This window comes from Apium graveolens, chromosome 10 (assembly GCF_009905375.1).
Source record: "Apium graveolens cultivar Ventura chromosome 10, ASM990537v1, whole genome shotgun sequence".
Lineage (NCBI taxonomy): Eukaryota > Viridiplantae > Streptophyta > Magnoliopsida > Apiales > Apiaceae > Apium > Apium graveolens.
In genome coordinates this window covers 202,127,026-202,143,975 of record NC_133656.1, presented here as the reverse complement: position 1 = coordinate 202,143,975, position 16,950 = coordinate 202,127,026, and the positions used below count along the sequence as shown (strand labels likewise).

Genomic DNA, 16,950 nt, shown 5'->3' with positions numbered 1-16,950 from the left:
GTTGAAGAATTATCTCAGAACAACTCCTGACATCAGAGAGATCAGAAAATGATGAAGCCAAGTCAAAGATCTACAACTACTTAAATTCTGATGTGTATACAGACTAAAGTTGTTATCAGAAGTTAAATTGGTAAAAGCTTTAAGGACTGTAAGTTGTAGTTATCTTGTCTATTTCTCATGCATTTGTACTTAATGTTTTTGACATCATCAAATATCTGTTAAACTTGTATATTTTGCTAATTTACAAGTTGGGGGAGATTGTTAGATATATTTGATAATGTCATGGCTAATATGTTTTATGTTTAGCTTTCAGATCTTGTGTGAACAGGATAGATCAGTACTTAACTGTTGATCAGTACTTATACTGGAAGTCAGGACTTAAGGGATATCAGTACTTATGTTATCAGGAGATAAGCATCAGGAGATAGATATCAGAACTTAGGTGCTGAAGGACGATCAGATAAGGACAGTAGCTGATTAAAGTTAAGAAGATCAAGATAAACATAAGAAGAGATATGCATGAAGAAGGAATTCCATAAAGAATGGAATACTTGGAATAGAAGATATCTGATTGATATATTTTAGGAAGCAGAATTATATTCCATATCAATTAGCGATTATCTTGTAACTGTGTAGTATATAAACACAGACATAGGGTTTACACTATAAGTGTTATCATTATCGAGAATATTTTTTACTATAACCCTAGCAGCTCTCGTGATATTTTGTTCATCACTGAGAGATAACAGTTCCAGATTGTAACAGAGTTTATTGTTTCAATAAAGTTTGTTTTCTGTTACATAAGTTCTTGAAGTTTGATTTGATTGTAATAAACACTGTATTCACCCCCTCTACAGTGAAAGTGTGACCTAACATTGTTCCATATAGATTTCTTCATCTATGTCTCTATTTAGGAAAGCTGTTTTCACATCCATTTGATGTACAGTTAGATTACGCATTGCAGCAATAGCAAACATCATCCTTATGGACGTTATTCTCGTTACAGGAGAATATGTATCAAAGTAATCAAGGCCTTTTTGTTGCTTGTATCCTTTAATTACAAGTCTGGCCTTATACTTATCAATAGTGCCATCAGTTTTCAACTTCTTCTTGAAAACCCACTTGCTACCTAATGGTTTGCAACCAGTTGGCAAGTCCACTAATTCCCAAGTATGATTTTGCATAATTGAATCAACTTCATTCTTGATGGCCTCTTTCCACATAGGCCCATCAGGTGAGGTAACCGCCTCCTTATAAGTTTTTGGGTCACCTTCTTCGAGCAAATAGGTCATAAAATCAGACCCATAGGATTTCTCCGTTCGTTATCTTTTGCTCCTTCTCACTACCCCCACATTTTCGTCTTCACTTTCGTCACTCTCATTATCGTCATCTACAGACTCATGAGATCGTTTAGACGTCGTAGGTTGTTGGTTTCCTGGATTACAGGGAAACATCGTCTCAAAAAATGAGGCATTCCTTGATTCCATAATGGTATTCTTTTGAATATCATGAATCTTGGATTCATGAACAAGAAACCGATATGCAGTGCTGTGTGGAGGATATCCGATGAAGACACAATCCACAGTCTTAGGACCTATCTTCACCTTCTTCGGTGTAGGGATCAGTACCTTTGCAAGGCACCCCCACACTTTCAGGTGTTGGTAACTTGGTTTCTTTTTCTTCCACATTTCATAAGGACTTACATCCTTATTCTTGCGCATCGTAATATTTAAAATATTATTTACGCTTAAGATGACTTCTCCCCACATCGATTGTGGGAGCCCAGAGCTTAACAACATCGCATTCATCATCTCTTTCAGAGTGCGATTCTTCCTTTCAGCCACACCATTTGACTGAGAGGAGTATGGTGCAGTGACCTCATGGATTATACCATGTTGTGAACAGAATTCCCCAAACGGTTCAACATATTCACCTCCATGATCACTTCGTATCGTTTTGATTTTCTCAGTTTGTTGTGTCTCAACTTCTTCCTTATAGATTTTAAATTTATCTATAGCTTCGTCTTTGCCTTTCAACAAATATACATAGCAGTATTTTGTACAATCATCAATGAATGTAATAAAATACTTGTTTCCTCCTCTTGTTGGAGCGAATTTTAAATCACATATGTCGCTATGTATTAGGTCTAGCACTTTGGTGTTCCTTTCCACACGTTTAAATGATGATCTCGTTAATTTTGCCTCAACACAAGTCTCAAACTTATGTTTTGGATCGATAGTAAGTTTAGGTATGTATTCTTTTGCACTTAAACGTCGTAAAGTGTCATAATTTACATGTCCTAATCTAGCATGCCATAAATTAGGAGACTCAAGCAAGTAAGCAGAAGAATTCTTCATTTCATTATCGTCCTTAACGGACATTACATTGAGCTTAAAAAGCCCATCAGTTAAATAACCCTTGCCTACAAACATACCACTCTTAGACAAAATAACTTTATCTGACTCTATTACAATGCGAAAGCCATGCTTATTCAACAGAGAACCAGACACAAGGTTCTTGCGAATATCAGGCACATAAAGTACATTCTTCAAAGTCAGATTCTTCCCAGAGGTCATCTTCAGGATCACCGTGCCTTCACCCTCAATGGTAGAAGTTGCTGAATTCCCCATGTAGAGCTTCTCACCAGCATCAGAAGCTTTGAGGCTAGAGAAAACCGCCTTGTCTGAGCAAACATGCCTAGTAGCACCAGTATCAATCCACCATTCACATGGATTAGAACCGACCAGGTTTACTTCAGAGACCGTAGCACAGAGGTCTATGTCACCCATCTCCTTGGATATATTCTCTACCATGTTTGCTTCTTTCTTCTTATTGGGCTTCTTGCAGTCAGAAGACCTATGACCAACTTTATCACAGTTGTAGCACTTCCCTTGAAATTTCGACTTCGAAATCCCTCCCTTGGGTGCCAGCTTTGCCCCTTTACCAGAATTAGCCTTCTTGGGCTTGGAGCTTTGAGCATGCTCCACCATGTTTGCCTTCTCAGTGGCAACGTTAACTTTCTTCTCGGACCCTCTGTTGTCTTCTTCAATACGAAGTCTAACAATAAGATCCTCCATAGACATCTCCTTTCGCTTGTGCTTAAGGTAGTTCTTGAAATCTTTCCATCCAGGTGGAAGCTTTTCAATAACAGCAGCAACTTGGAAAGACTCACTTATGACCATTCCCTCAGCATGAATGTCATGAATGATCACTTGCAGTTCCTGCACCTGACTGACCACAGTCTTAGAGTCTGCCATCTTATAATCAAGAAAGCGGCCAACAATCCACTTCTTTGCCCCAGCGTCCTCGGTTTTATACTTATGGTCAAGTGACTCCCATAAGACCTTAGCTGTTGGCTTCGCGCTATATACGTTATACAACGAGTCAGACAAACAATTTAACACATAGTTCCGACAGATGTAGTCGGAGTGCTTCCAAGCATCAGCAGCATACACAGTCTGCATGTTACTCTCAGCAGTGAGCAACAGTGGTTCTTCCTTAAGGAAGCGATCCATATGCAACGTGGTCAGATAAAAGTGCATCTTTTGTTGCCAACGTTTGAAGTTCGTTCCGTTGAACTTCTCAGGTTTTTCAGCATGTGCAGCAGGCACAGTTGGCATAACAGGTGCAGCAGGCACCACGGGTGGAACAGATGGTACGTGTGTCTGTACTACAGGTGTATGCACACCAGTAGGCACCGCAGGTATGATCGGAGGAGTGAATCCTGCCGATATCTGTCCAAGAGGAACACTAAACTGTCCAATGACAGTGTGTCCCACAGGCACATGTCCCGAAGGCACATGTCCAACAGGCGTTTGACCCCCATCAGATCGTACGATCCGTGCATTAGGGTTAATCGGCTGCTGGTGAACCCCATCAGATCCAGTGATCTGTGTGTTGGGATCAGCCGTCATGTTCATCGAATCGTTCACAGTTTGGTTCTCCATCGATCTGTTACTCAACAAAACAAGCAGATACAGATGTATCAGTCACAGATGTATATATAAAAAAATAGCTTTAAGATTTTCAAAACAATCTGCGATTAATACAAATAATCAAACAAGTGTGTGCGTGAGTAAACGAAATCAAACGGAGGAAGAAAAGATATAAACAGAAGAGAGATCCTCGAGTCCAGTTGAAACTGTCTCCTTAAAGCTATTTCGCCTCTCACCGTATGTGCGAGTCGATAGCCTCCCAGGATAAAACGAGGTAGCGGCGGCGTTACGGATAACGAGCACCTTCAGCGAGCTTGAACGAGCACGAAACTATCACCGAGAAAGAGAGATTTGTGTTTAGAGGCGAATATATTTTTGGTGTGTCTAACCCTAACGCCTTAGAGGTGTTTATATAGGTGTAGATAGACTTGTGCGCTACTCTTTTCCATAATTAAATATCATTAATTATTGAATCGGTGTAATACTTGCAAGCTACTCTATTCCATAAATAATCTGAAACAGAATCAGATTAAATATATCAAGACATACACCATATCAATTAATCTGAAACAAAATCAAATTAATTTATGCCATAATATTTGAGCCAAATTCTAATGGAAAATAATAATTTCCATTATTAAGAGAATATCATCATATCTCACACATCTTTTAGTCATAATGCTCAAAAATATGACTTACCAATATGGGACTTATACCCATATTTTCCAACAAAATTTGGGTCACACAGGAGATGTAAATGTGTATGCTCAGTTGATCGACGAGGCCGAGGGACTAGAAAAGATTGAAAATCTTCAGAGTCATGAGAACAATAAAATACATGAAAAGGCTGTGAAGCTTGTGGAAACAATACTGGTTGGAGGATGATGATGATCAGTTACCAAGAAAAATGAAGATAATGTTTGGTGTCTTGGATGGCATTGGCACGTCGATGATCTGCTTAAGTTCGGACTGAATATACTCCTTGAGATAGTTTACAAGAAAAATGGTTTTCTGTTTGAGGAGACCATTTTTTCTTGTTGCAAATATTGGTTTGTGGCAACTTTCACTCCCTGCTTTTTATCTAATTGTATTTTATTTTTACTTAAAAAATTATTTAATATAATCATTTTAAAATATCAAAATCTTAAAATAAATCTAACTCTTATTTTTAAAAAGTCTCTACAGATATTCCAACAATACTAAAACAAATTTCGTAATTTAAACGTACTCTGATAATTTTAGAAATATATTTAAAGGTCAAATAAATCTCATTTTTTACATAATAAATTATTTTAAAATGTCTAAAAATCATATAATCACACATTCAATCACGTAGGGGTCAGAGCCGTGCATGACATTTAGAGCCCTGTGCAAATTTTGAAAAATATGCCCTCGTGATTTTAAAATATTTTTATCAATAAAAATAAAAATAAAAATATATAAAAGTACTTGCAATAATAAAAATCAACTGAAAAGTGTAAAAACAATACTGGTGCATAAAATAATTATTTTATATATAAAAAAAATTAAATGAAAATTGTTAAGAAAGAAACAAGTACATAGATGACATTAATTATATGAAAATTGTTCTTCTAGCATTCTTTGAAGCAAACTCACTAATAATATTTTTATAATCAACATTTTCTAATAAACTATTTTCTATGGATAAAAGTGCTAATCCATTTGTTATTCCCTAACAATACAACAAGAATTACAGAAGGAGGTTGAATGTAATTCTGGCTACTTTTAAGATTTTAAAAAATGTTCTAACTTAATATATATAACAGTGTTTGATTTACTGTAATGCGGAATGAAAGAATAATAGAAATCAAAATACTAAGTAATAAAACACAAATTTTAAAATTTTCTAGTGGATTTGAAAGTATCCACCATATATATATATATATCAGATTGAGAACTCTGTGATACTTTGAATAACACACAGCTGCTTTACAAGTGAACAAACAAAATACAGAGAAATTATTAACAAGTACAGCTTTATCTATCTCTCTAAAAAATGTGCTTGCTTAGTTAATTGTTCTACTTGCTACACTTGGTTTATATATATCATCAAGTTACATGACAGTAAGACAAGATAATAAAATAAAATAAATCTAGTCTAATATCATGCTTCAACATTACTCTATCCAGCATCTTTGAATATCTTCACATTTGTATGGAAATGGTAATGCTTCTTTGTTCCCAAAATTCTGCTTAACAGGCTGCCACATTCCTTTTGCAAACACCCAGCGCATGTGACTGTGTTGTCACTATCAATAACTATTTTGAATATGATCATCCGTCGGGATTATGTTGAACATCCATTGGGAATATGTTGATCATCCGTCGGGAGCCTTGTAGATCATCTGTCGGGAGTCTATCTGTCACTTGACTCTATTTCACTTATACAGAATTACAAGATATCTCATATTTACAATTAGCCAACCTATTCTGCATATCAATCTAGTAGTCAACATGACATAAAGAATCCTACAAAATCTACTAGACTAAAACATGTTGTTTGCAGAAATGTGCTACAGTACTTATTTGTTACATAAGCTACACTCTTGATGGATGTAAAATTGTCATCCGTTGGGACTATAAAGTTCATCCGTCGGGACTATATTAGAACATCCGTCGAGAACTACAAAATTCACTAAGTTAAATCTACTAAGGTATTTTGTTTAACTTATCATCAAGTTCACAACATATTCCTAACAATCTCCCCCAATTTATATCTACAGGCCTAATTTATATCTACTGGAATTGTAGCCATAAATTAAGAGAAACTTGATGATAACAAAACAACCTAAATGTACAGTTTGAATTATAGTAGATAAAACTGATAAGTGCTACAATTAATTGAAATTGAACAAAGTAGAATGTACAAAAAGTTCTCACAATCATTATCAAGGTGCTCCTCTAATCTGAGCAGATAATTTCTATTTCCTTGATTGTCTCGATTTCTTCCCAAGCTTCCTGTTATTTTCCTCTATTTGATTTTGGAGCTGCCTGTGAAATTCAAGTTCTTTAGCATATGACAGATCCAACTTTTCTTGTATTTCCAATAGAGTCTCATTGCTAGAGATACTCAATTGGTCATCCAGTCTAAAAAATCTTCTAACACCCTTGTCATCCATGAATTCCATCAGCCAATAAGGCCTCAAATGCACTATATTTCCTGTGAAGGGAATTGATAAAGTTTTTGGGAGTGCATCTTTAGCTTTATTACTCCTTAGATTTTCTATCTTCTTTAGGACCAATTTCCTTGCAGTTACATTAAAACCAAAGTTTTTCTTGAAGGATGAGAAGACCTTTATTAGTACAGATTGGCTTTCTTGAAGAATCCTGTGAAGAGACCATGTGATTTCTCTCCCTCCCTTGTACTTGAACACCAGTCTTTCAGGGAGATTTCTGTAAGCATCAATTGCTCTTACTTCTTCTAGTTCATCCATGTAGAGATTAATCTTAGAAAATTCTTTGATGTCACAGATGTATAAAAGATCTCCCTTGTTGACTGTTGGTTGAGCTTTGGTTAGGGTCTTAGTTCTGAAAGTCACAGGCTTGACCTTCTTGATTGCTCTAATCTTTGTCTTCTTTGCTTTGTTGAAAATTGGTAAAGCAAGATCAGGAATTGGCAAGCTTTCCCAGTCTATTGGCTCATCCTTGGGAATTATAGGCTCACCATGAAAGTTCTTTGTTGGATCCACCTTAAATTCCTCATGCACCACTAAGGGCTTAGATATTTAAGTTGAAGTGGTAGACTGGTTGGGAATGTAATCCTCCATCTTATCATCATTGAAATCCAATTTTCTCTTGGCTTTGACCTTGTATCTAGGTTTCTTTGTCTGTTGAGGTTCATTTTGCACTTTCTTATCCTGAGTTTTAGTTATCACAAGTGGTTTCTCAGAGATCTCAGTTGCAGTTTTCACAGCTTGAAGTTTGGCCAAGATAGCATCTTGCTTCTTCTTTTGTTTGAGATTTTTAGCATCTAAAGCAGCCTGCTTCTTTTCTTGCTTGATCCTTTCTTTTTCCTCCTTTTTAGCTGCTACAAACTGAGGGTGTCCAGCCACCACACAAATCTCTTTTCCATTCCAGTAAATTTTGGCAATTCTTCTTTTCAGCACTGAATCAGTTGGATCTTTGAAGAATGCAATGGACCTTGCCAACAACTTCTTTTCATATGGCCTTGGTGTCTCAAACATAAGATCCACAGGATTTTTGTCTGAGAACTTTAAATAGTTCTTTTTAGGCTTCAAAACCAGATTGACCTTTGGAGACTTTATGCATGAAGGTTGGCCCTTATCTAAGCTACCTAGACTCATTTCATTCACAGAGATATGTTTGACTTGAGAGTGATGATGAAAAATCTTGTCTGGTTTCTCAATTGGACCAAATTTCCTTGTAATTTCTTCATCTATTTTCTTCCACTTGTCATCCAATTCCTTCTCAATAGCTGCAACATCAAACTTTTTGAGATTTGACTGTGAATCCAGCTTAGCAACTACTATTTGGATCAGATCAATGCTGTCCAATACTGGTGGCTTTGGTAATATAATTTATGGAACTATTACTTGGCTGATTTGAACATTTAACACATGCTCCCCCTCACTGGTTTGCCCTTCTTGACTAACTGGGACGGTTGAATCTTTCGCCCCCTTTTTGTTATCATCAAATAGAGTAGAGGTAGAAGTTTGTGCAGCCACCAGTTTTTGAAGAAACTGAGTTTGCTGTGCTTGATGTAGATGAATAACTGTGAGAGAGGCTTCTACTGCTTTCAGTCTTATGTCCAAGGAATCCACTTTAGTTGCAAGATTAGAATTCTTCCTCAATTGTCTGTTGATGTCAAGCACTGTTGTATCTGGAAATTTAGCATTTAATCTTTTAGAGACATCCTTCTTGATTTGGTCAATCTCTGTTTTGATTGAAGTGACATCTTGATTGTGTTGAAGAGCTTGTATTTGATGTAGTTGTAGAGAGTTGAGGTATGCTTGTAGAAGCTTCTTGGTGCTAGTTGTTGGATATTAATCGCAGCGGAGGTATGGTAAAACACTTTTACACATATAAAATCCAAATAAAAGCATATAAATCGTGGTAAAAACATAGGGATCGATTACTAACCTTTAATATGCGATCCAAAAGCAACGTTCGGAGATCCTTAGCAGCTGCTCCTCAAACGTGAAGCACTCCACCGGTATCCACCAAGAAAACGACGTTAAGGAGGAGGAGGAGGTGGAGAGAATTTGGTTTTCTAAAACTTTTGGGTTTTTGGGTTCGAATGAAAATAAGGTTTATAATAGTATATTTATAGGCAAAATTTTCAGCAGAAATTTTCCCATAAATATTATTATTATTATCCCATTTATTATTCTCATTAATAATTAAAACACCTTTTAATTATTAATCCTTTTTCTAAACACTTTAGAAATAATTCTCTCTCTTGATTTAATTTTCAAAAATTAAATCCTTAATTAATAATATTAAGAACTTTTCTTAATTAATTTATAATTAATTAAATCTCATTTAATCAATTATTAAATTTTCTAATTAATTATTTATTTCACAAATAAATAATTATTAGCCATTATTAATTAATTCCTCCACCATTAAATCATTCTCTATTTATGGTGTGACCCTGTAAGTTCAATATTAAGCCGGTAGTAGAAATAAATAATAATAAAACTATTTTATCATTATTTATATAAATTCTCTAATTTATTAAATATGATTAATTAATTAATCACATTTATTCTACATCGTGAGGGATACTTCTCAGCATATCGCGACTATCCGGATAATATGAATTCACTGCTTAGAATACCAAGAACCTATTCAGTGAATAGTTATCGTACAATAAACTCCTTCTACCCTACAATGTCCCGATTAAATACAAGGCATGGATCTCGTGTCAAGCCTATCTAATTTAATCACTTGCTTAGTTCTATGCAAATTAGAAACTCCTTTCTAATTTCATTCACTCTGGCCAGATATTCCTAAACTAGCATGAGTGGATCAGCCTTGAACATTCACTTCCTTCACTGGAAGGGGTAGATCCTTTATTGATCATACACTATCTTCGTGTACAAATTTCTATACCCAGTAGAGCCCTAATAATTGTCCCTGGAGACTAAGAACTAAACCAAAGCATAGTTCAGTGTACACAAGATGACCTCAAGTCTAAGGATACTTGTACAACTATCACTATGTGAACAACTGCTGACACGTGAGTGAACTCCATCAGTTGTTCAACTGTGCGAGTCATGTTCATAGAACTTATTCTATAATAAGCACCTACATACTAGCTATAGTGTCACCACACAAATGTGTATGAGAACAGACATCCTTCATAATGAAGCAAGCATAGTATGTACCGATCTTTGCGGATTATTAATTACCAGTTAGTAATCCTATGATCAGGAACTATTTATGTTTAGAGTTATCATCTTTTAGGTCTCACTATTATGATCTCATCATAATCCATAAAAAGCTTTACTCTAAACTATGGTATATCTTATTTAAACACTTAAATAGATAGAGCCCGTAATAAAAACAAAACAAGTCTTTTATTAATATCATTGAAATCAAAACAGATTACATAAAGAGTTATTCCTAAATCCTAATACATGATTGGACTTAGGACATATTCCTTTCAATCTCCCACTTGTACTAAAGCCAATCACTCTGGTATCTAATACCCATATAGTCTTTATGACGATCAAAGTGACTTTCAGAAAGTAGCTTTGTGAGTGGGTTTGCTATGTTGTTATGTGTGTCAACTCTATTTCAATACAATACAAGAAATGTTACCGCGCTCCCACTAACCCTTTTGTAGACGCATGGTTCATCTACGTTTTTGATAAAATCAAACTCTTTGATTGTCTCATCAAAACGGATATTCCATCTACGAGAAGCTTGCTTTAAACCACATATGGTTCGCAGTAGCTTACACACTAGGTTTTCATTTCCCTCGGAAAGAAAACCATCTGGCTATATGCCAGATCTCATAGTCGTAGTAAGCAGCAATCGCAAGCAAAATCCGAACTGATTTTAACAGGGCTACAGGTAAAAGGTTTCATCAAAGTCAATCCATTGCCTTTGTTTGAATCCTTTTGCCACAAGCCTGGCCTTAAAGGTCTCCACCTGGCCATCTGCTATAATCATTCTTTTGTATACCGTATACATAGATTCCATTCTGGATCTCATGGCACTATGCCATTTCTCTGAGTCAACACTACTCATAGCCTCATTATAGGTCACAGGGTCGTCATCATCAATGATCGACAACTCATTGTCATTCTTAATGACAAGGCCATATTACCTCTCAGGTTGGCGAGACACTCTCCCTGTTCTATGAATGGGCTGTTCCACAAAAGGTTGTTCAGTCAGAATAGGTGTTTCCACCTGATCCGTAGTAGTTTGTGCTTCTTGAACTTCATCAAGTTCAATTTTGCTCCCACTGTTTCCTTCAAGGATAAACTCCTTTTCCAAGAAGGTAGCATGTCTGGAGACAAACACCCGATGATCGGTGTAAAAGTAATACCCTAAAGTCTCTTTAGGATATCCCACAAAACTACATTTTACGGATCGATATTCCAGCTTATCTGGGTCAACATACTTGACATAAGCTGGACATCCCCAAATCTTAATGTGTTTAAGACTCGGTTTCCTTTCTTTCCATATCTCATACGGAGTTTGAGGAACAAATTTGGAAGGCACCTTATTCAGTAAATATGCTGAGGTTTCCAATGCGTAACCCCATAGGAATACTGGAAGATTTGCATAGCTCATCATGGACCGAACTATGTCTAACAAAGTTTGATTTCTCCTTTCAGATACTAATCTGGAGGAGTCCACTGGGAGACTATACCATTTACTTTGAGATAATCCAGAAACTCTCCATTCAAGTATTCACCACCTCGATCTAATCGAAGAATTATAATACTATGTTTGGTTTGTTTCTCCACTTCATACCTATTCTCTTTGAACTTTTCAAAGGCTTCAGACTTGTGTTTCATCAAACACATATCAGAATCTAGATCTATCATCTATGAAAGTAATGAAGTATGAAAATCCACCCATGGCATGCGTAGACATTGGTCCACATACATCTGTGTGTACCATTTCTAGCAAATTTGCAGCCCTCTCTCCATGTCTACTAAATGGAGACTGCAGTGCCACAATGAAGTGAGATTTTCATCATCCCTTTTCTTTTATTAGTTTGTTCAATCTGAAGTAAATTATGTCACATTTATACAGACCATTATTTTAAGTACCACGTCCATAAAGAATATTATCTCTAAGAATAAAACATTCATTATTCACAATAATAAATGAAAATCCAGCCAAGTCTAACATGGGAATAGAAATAATATTCCTCACAATCGAGGGAACAAAATAACAATTATTTGAAACAATAGTCTTGCCCGTAGGCATATGTAAATGAAATAATTCTACATCTTCAGCTGCAACTCTTGCTCCATTTCCCATCAATAGAATCACCTCCTCTTCCTCAAGAGTCCTACTTCTCCTTAGTCCCTGCAATAAATTGTAGTTATGAGAACCACAGGCGGTATCTAATACCCAAGTAGAAATTTGATTTAATGACATATTCACTTCTATCATGAACATACCTGAATCAGAAGCGGCAGTCTCACTACCCTTCTTCTTCTTCAATTCTGCAAGGTAAACCTTGCAGTTCCTCTTTCAGTGCCCCACCTTGTTACAGTGAAAGCAAACAACTTTGCTCTTGGGGTCTTCAGCTTTTGGTGGAACCGGCTTTTCTTCACCTACTTTGTTCTTCTTGGAAGAGTTCCTCTTCCTTTTCTTAGGATTGGAACCTTCACTAATTAGAAGAACAAAACTCTTCTTAGGGGAAAAATTCGATTCCTCAGTCTTCAACATGTTGTGGAGTTCAGGCAGGCTGACATCCAACTTATTCATGTGAAAGTTCACAACAAACTGCGAGAACGAACTCGGAAGCGATTGCAAGACCAGGTCTTGGCTCAGCTCCCCATCCATGGCAAAACCAAGTTGTCCAAGATGTTCAATCAAATTGATCATCTTAAGTACATGGTCATTCACAGATGATCCCTCAGATATCCTACAACCGAACAACTCCTTCGATATCTCATATCGAGCTGTCCTCCCTGCCACATCATACAACTCTTGTAGATGCTTGAGGATAGTGTGAGCATCCATATGCTCATGTTGCTTCTGTAGCTCAATGTTCATGGAAGCTAGCATGATGCATTGAGTAACATTTGCATCATCTACCCACTTACGATACACAACATGTTCATCATTATGTGCATCACTAGCAGGTTTAGTAGGCTTAGGTGAGTCAATCACGTATTCCAGCTTCTCAAGTTTCGAAGCCAGTCAGCATAATTAGGACCAGTCAATTTGAGAGCATCCAGTATGCTCCTGAGTGATAGTGCAGAAGACATAATGTATAAAGTAAATCTGTAAATGATAAACACATAACAACACTTAGCAAATATTCGATTTCATTTCAAAACACTATATGAATCGGGTCTTTATTCATAAATGGCTCCCACTAGTTTATCTAATTTATTCAACCCCCTACGTGAAAAATTAAGCATTCATAATGATAGTGGGAATAGGGATCCTACATTCCATTACACAACCCCGGCTGTGGCACGAAACGCCATGTAATGTTCAATAGGCAGACAACTCTTGTCAATTTCATCTAATGTTATTCCCTAATCAAACTTTAGCCTCTTGAATAATTGAGTCTCGGCTGTGGCACGACAAACTCAATATTCTAAGTCAAGTCTAACCCAACATTCCGTACAGTTGAATCAGTCCCCAAAGGCCCACGGCTGTGGCACGTACCGACCTTTAGATTCTTATTCAATGTACACATCTCTATGTAATAGACAAGTATTTCTTATTTCGAAATCAAAGCCCTCGGCTGTAGCACGAACCGATAATAATTCAAAAATAAGAACTACTTTCTATCATGTTGGAAGGCTATGACCGACACAAGCCCGTTATATCATTGGCCAATTACTACTTGATATTATTTAATTTTAGAGGGATTATATTACATTACAATCATAATCATATTATAAAGAGATTCTTCCTTTTAAATTAAATATTTCAAATCAATAATCAATAATCAGATGATTCCCAGATCGGGTGGAGCATTGTCAAGAGGCGTCACTTAATAACCCTTTCTTACAGATAGAAATCTGTTGTTGACAGAATCATCCTTTCTCTCATATCGAAAATTTATATTCAATTACGTATTTCACAAATACAAGAATCTCATGATTGTATTCATAATATTGTTATTAAGGTTATGAAACAATTTCACTATACTAGGTTGTCTAACAAACGCCTTATGTTCATTTAAGTTCACCTAAATCTATCATCGCATGATAAACTAAACATATATCAAATATATAAACATGAATAAACATCAAGGTAGGCATGTTACATCATCTAGCATATTAGTCTAAGCATTATACATCTCTATGTATCACATGAAGCATTTAAAAGCAATTAAAACAGTTAAAAACAGCTTTAAAACACTTGTACAAATTCCTATACCCAGTAGAGCCCTAATAATTGTCCCTGGAGACTAAGAACTAAACCAAAGCATAGTTTAGTGTACACAAGATGACTATGATGACCTCAAGTCTAATGATACTTGTACAACTATCACTATGTGAACAACTGCTGACACGTGAGTGAACTCCATCAGTTGTTCAACTGTGCAAGTCATGTTCAGTGAACTTATTCTATAATAAGCACCTACATACTAGCTATAGTGTCACCACACAAATGTGTATGAGAACAGACATCCTTCATAATGAAGCAAGCATAGTATGTATCGATCTTTGCGGATTATTAATTACCAGTTAGTAATCCTATAATCAGGAACTATTTAAGTTTAGAGTTATCATCTTTTAGGTCTCACTATTATGATCTCATCATAATCCATAAAAAGCTTTACTCTAAACTATGGTATATCTTATTTAAACACTTAAATAGATAGAGCCCGTAATAAAAACAAAACAAGTCTTTTATTAATATCAATGTAATCAAAACAGATTACATAAAGAGTTATTCCTAAATCCTAATACATGATTGGACTTAGGACATATTCCTTTCACTAGCATTAGTAGTGGCTTGAAGAGCAGTGTGTGTCTGTGAATGATGTGAAAAAGAGTTGTCTTGAAATGTTGCTCATCACACTCTTTGGAAAACACCCAAGGTGGAATGTTTAATCTAGAGCCAGGGCCTGCGCCTGCTTCTCCCCCTATTTCCATGAACTCTTCTTCATCACCATCTTCATCTCCAAAGAACTCTTCAGACTCACCAGTTCCATAGTCAACATCATCACCAGCTTTAGGTGGCATGGCTATGATGACATCCTTCGCTCTTTGTATTGAAGCAGTTGTATGCACCAAGTTAAGCATCTTTTCTGTAGCCACATTGTCCTGTTCAGCTAGAACTTGATATGCTGCCACAGGGTTAGTAAATGCCTCAGCTTCAACAGAAACAGAGTCTAAAACAACTTGATATTCTTGCTGAATTAGCTGTCTCTTGTCAGCCTCATTGACATCAATTAACTCACTTACAATGGGCTCTTCCCATTCATTTGTACATGCTTTTCTCTCATTTTCTCTCTGTTCTTGCATCAAGGGCTCCCCTTGGCTCACCACCCTCACACCCTCACCTTCACCTACTAAGGTGGAACTCATCTCACTCTCTTTTGCTAGACTGGAAGAAATAGCCTGCATGATTTCACTCATTTCCTCTCCTTTTGCCTGAGAGCAACTCAGCCTCTCACTCAATTCACTCCCTTCCCTCAGTCCTAAGAGTGATTGTACAACTACTAACTCATCTACACTTGAAAAAATTGTTGAAACTTTCAGTGTGTGCAGTGAGTACCGACAGATGAGGTACATCCATCGAGGTAGTAGTTGGGATAGCCGACGGATGACTGCTGTTAGGCACATCCGTCGGGATACAATCACTAAGCGACGGATGAATAATATCCACCAGGATAGAAGAAGTGATAGAGTTTAAAGTGGAAACTATTATAGACTCTGTGCAGATTGATGATAATTTGGGCACAGATGTCTCAACAGTTCCTGAAAGAATTGGCAAGTGAGCCAACAAATTATCCAAAAGATGATGCTCACTTGCACGAGATTTTGGCTTCCCAACAGAGTTAAAGAAGGGGAATCAAGAATTGATGTGTTGATCATATCCACATCCAGAGAATTTGTGGGAGAGTTTGGTGTTTGTGGTGCTTCCATTATTAAAGATTTTGGCTGTGACTGCACATTTATTGGAGCCACATCAAACTGAATTTGAGATGGTGTAGTGACTGAGTCTTTAGCTTCAGTTTGCACTCTGTGTGTTCCCTGTGCATCCCCAATGGTTTTGGATCTCGTCTTTCTGGCATAAGTTTGGGGTGAGCTTGTGTCCCTTACTTTCTTGGCCTGTGCTCCTGGTTGGGAGCTTGTTTCAATAGTAACACCCTTTTGGGAGGATGAAACTAGAGTTGTGCTAATTTCCTTATTAATCACCACAATTTGTTGGGAAACTATGGTGTGGCTAGGCTTGGGTACACTCACCTCTCCAACCTTATTCTTGGGGTTTCTTTGATGTTCATCCTGTCCCTCACCTATATTACCATCCTTCACCCCCCTCTTTAGTTTTGGTTGATTATGTAACTGGTTTCTTTTGAGAGAAACCAGATGGGGTTTTCTTTGATTTGGATTTGGAAATATTTGTTTTGGTGGCTTGGGTAGGCATCTGTTTGGTCATTGACACAGATGTCATAGCCACACTCAAAGGCAAAAAAATTTGGGAGGTTGGAATAGTAGAGACAGTGGTGCTTACCTCACTTACCTGAGGGCCCTCCATGATTGGAAAATAGAAAATGGGCACCTCATTGTGATGACTTGCTCTGTTAAGATATGCAAGCACTCTCCTTTCTTGAACCCAATAATCCAGTTTGTTGGTTGGGTTCTCA

General features: G+C 36.7%; 1 protein-coding gene across 1 annotated transcript in view; it reads left to right on the top strand.

The window, feature by feature from the left end:
* Positions 1-4,820, top strand: part of LOC141688897 (importin subunit alpha-1a-like) — a 29,306-nt gene extending 24,486 nt beyond the window's left edge. The window contains exon 10 of the mRNA XM_074493041.1: positions 4,666-4,820. Within this exon, the coding sequence (XP_074349142.1) occupies positions 4,666-4,820 (155 nt within the window). The remainder of the gene's footprint in view (positions 1-4,665) is intronic.
* The last annotated feature ends 12,130 nt before the right edge of the window (positions 4,821-16,950 follow it).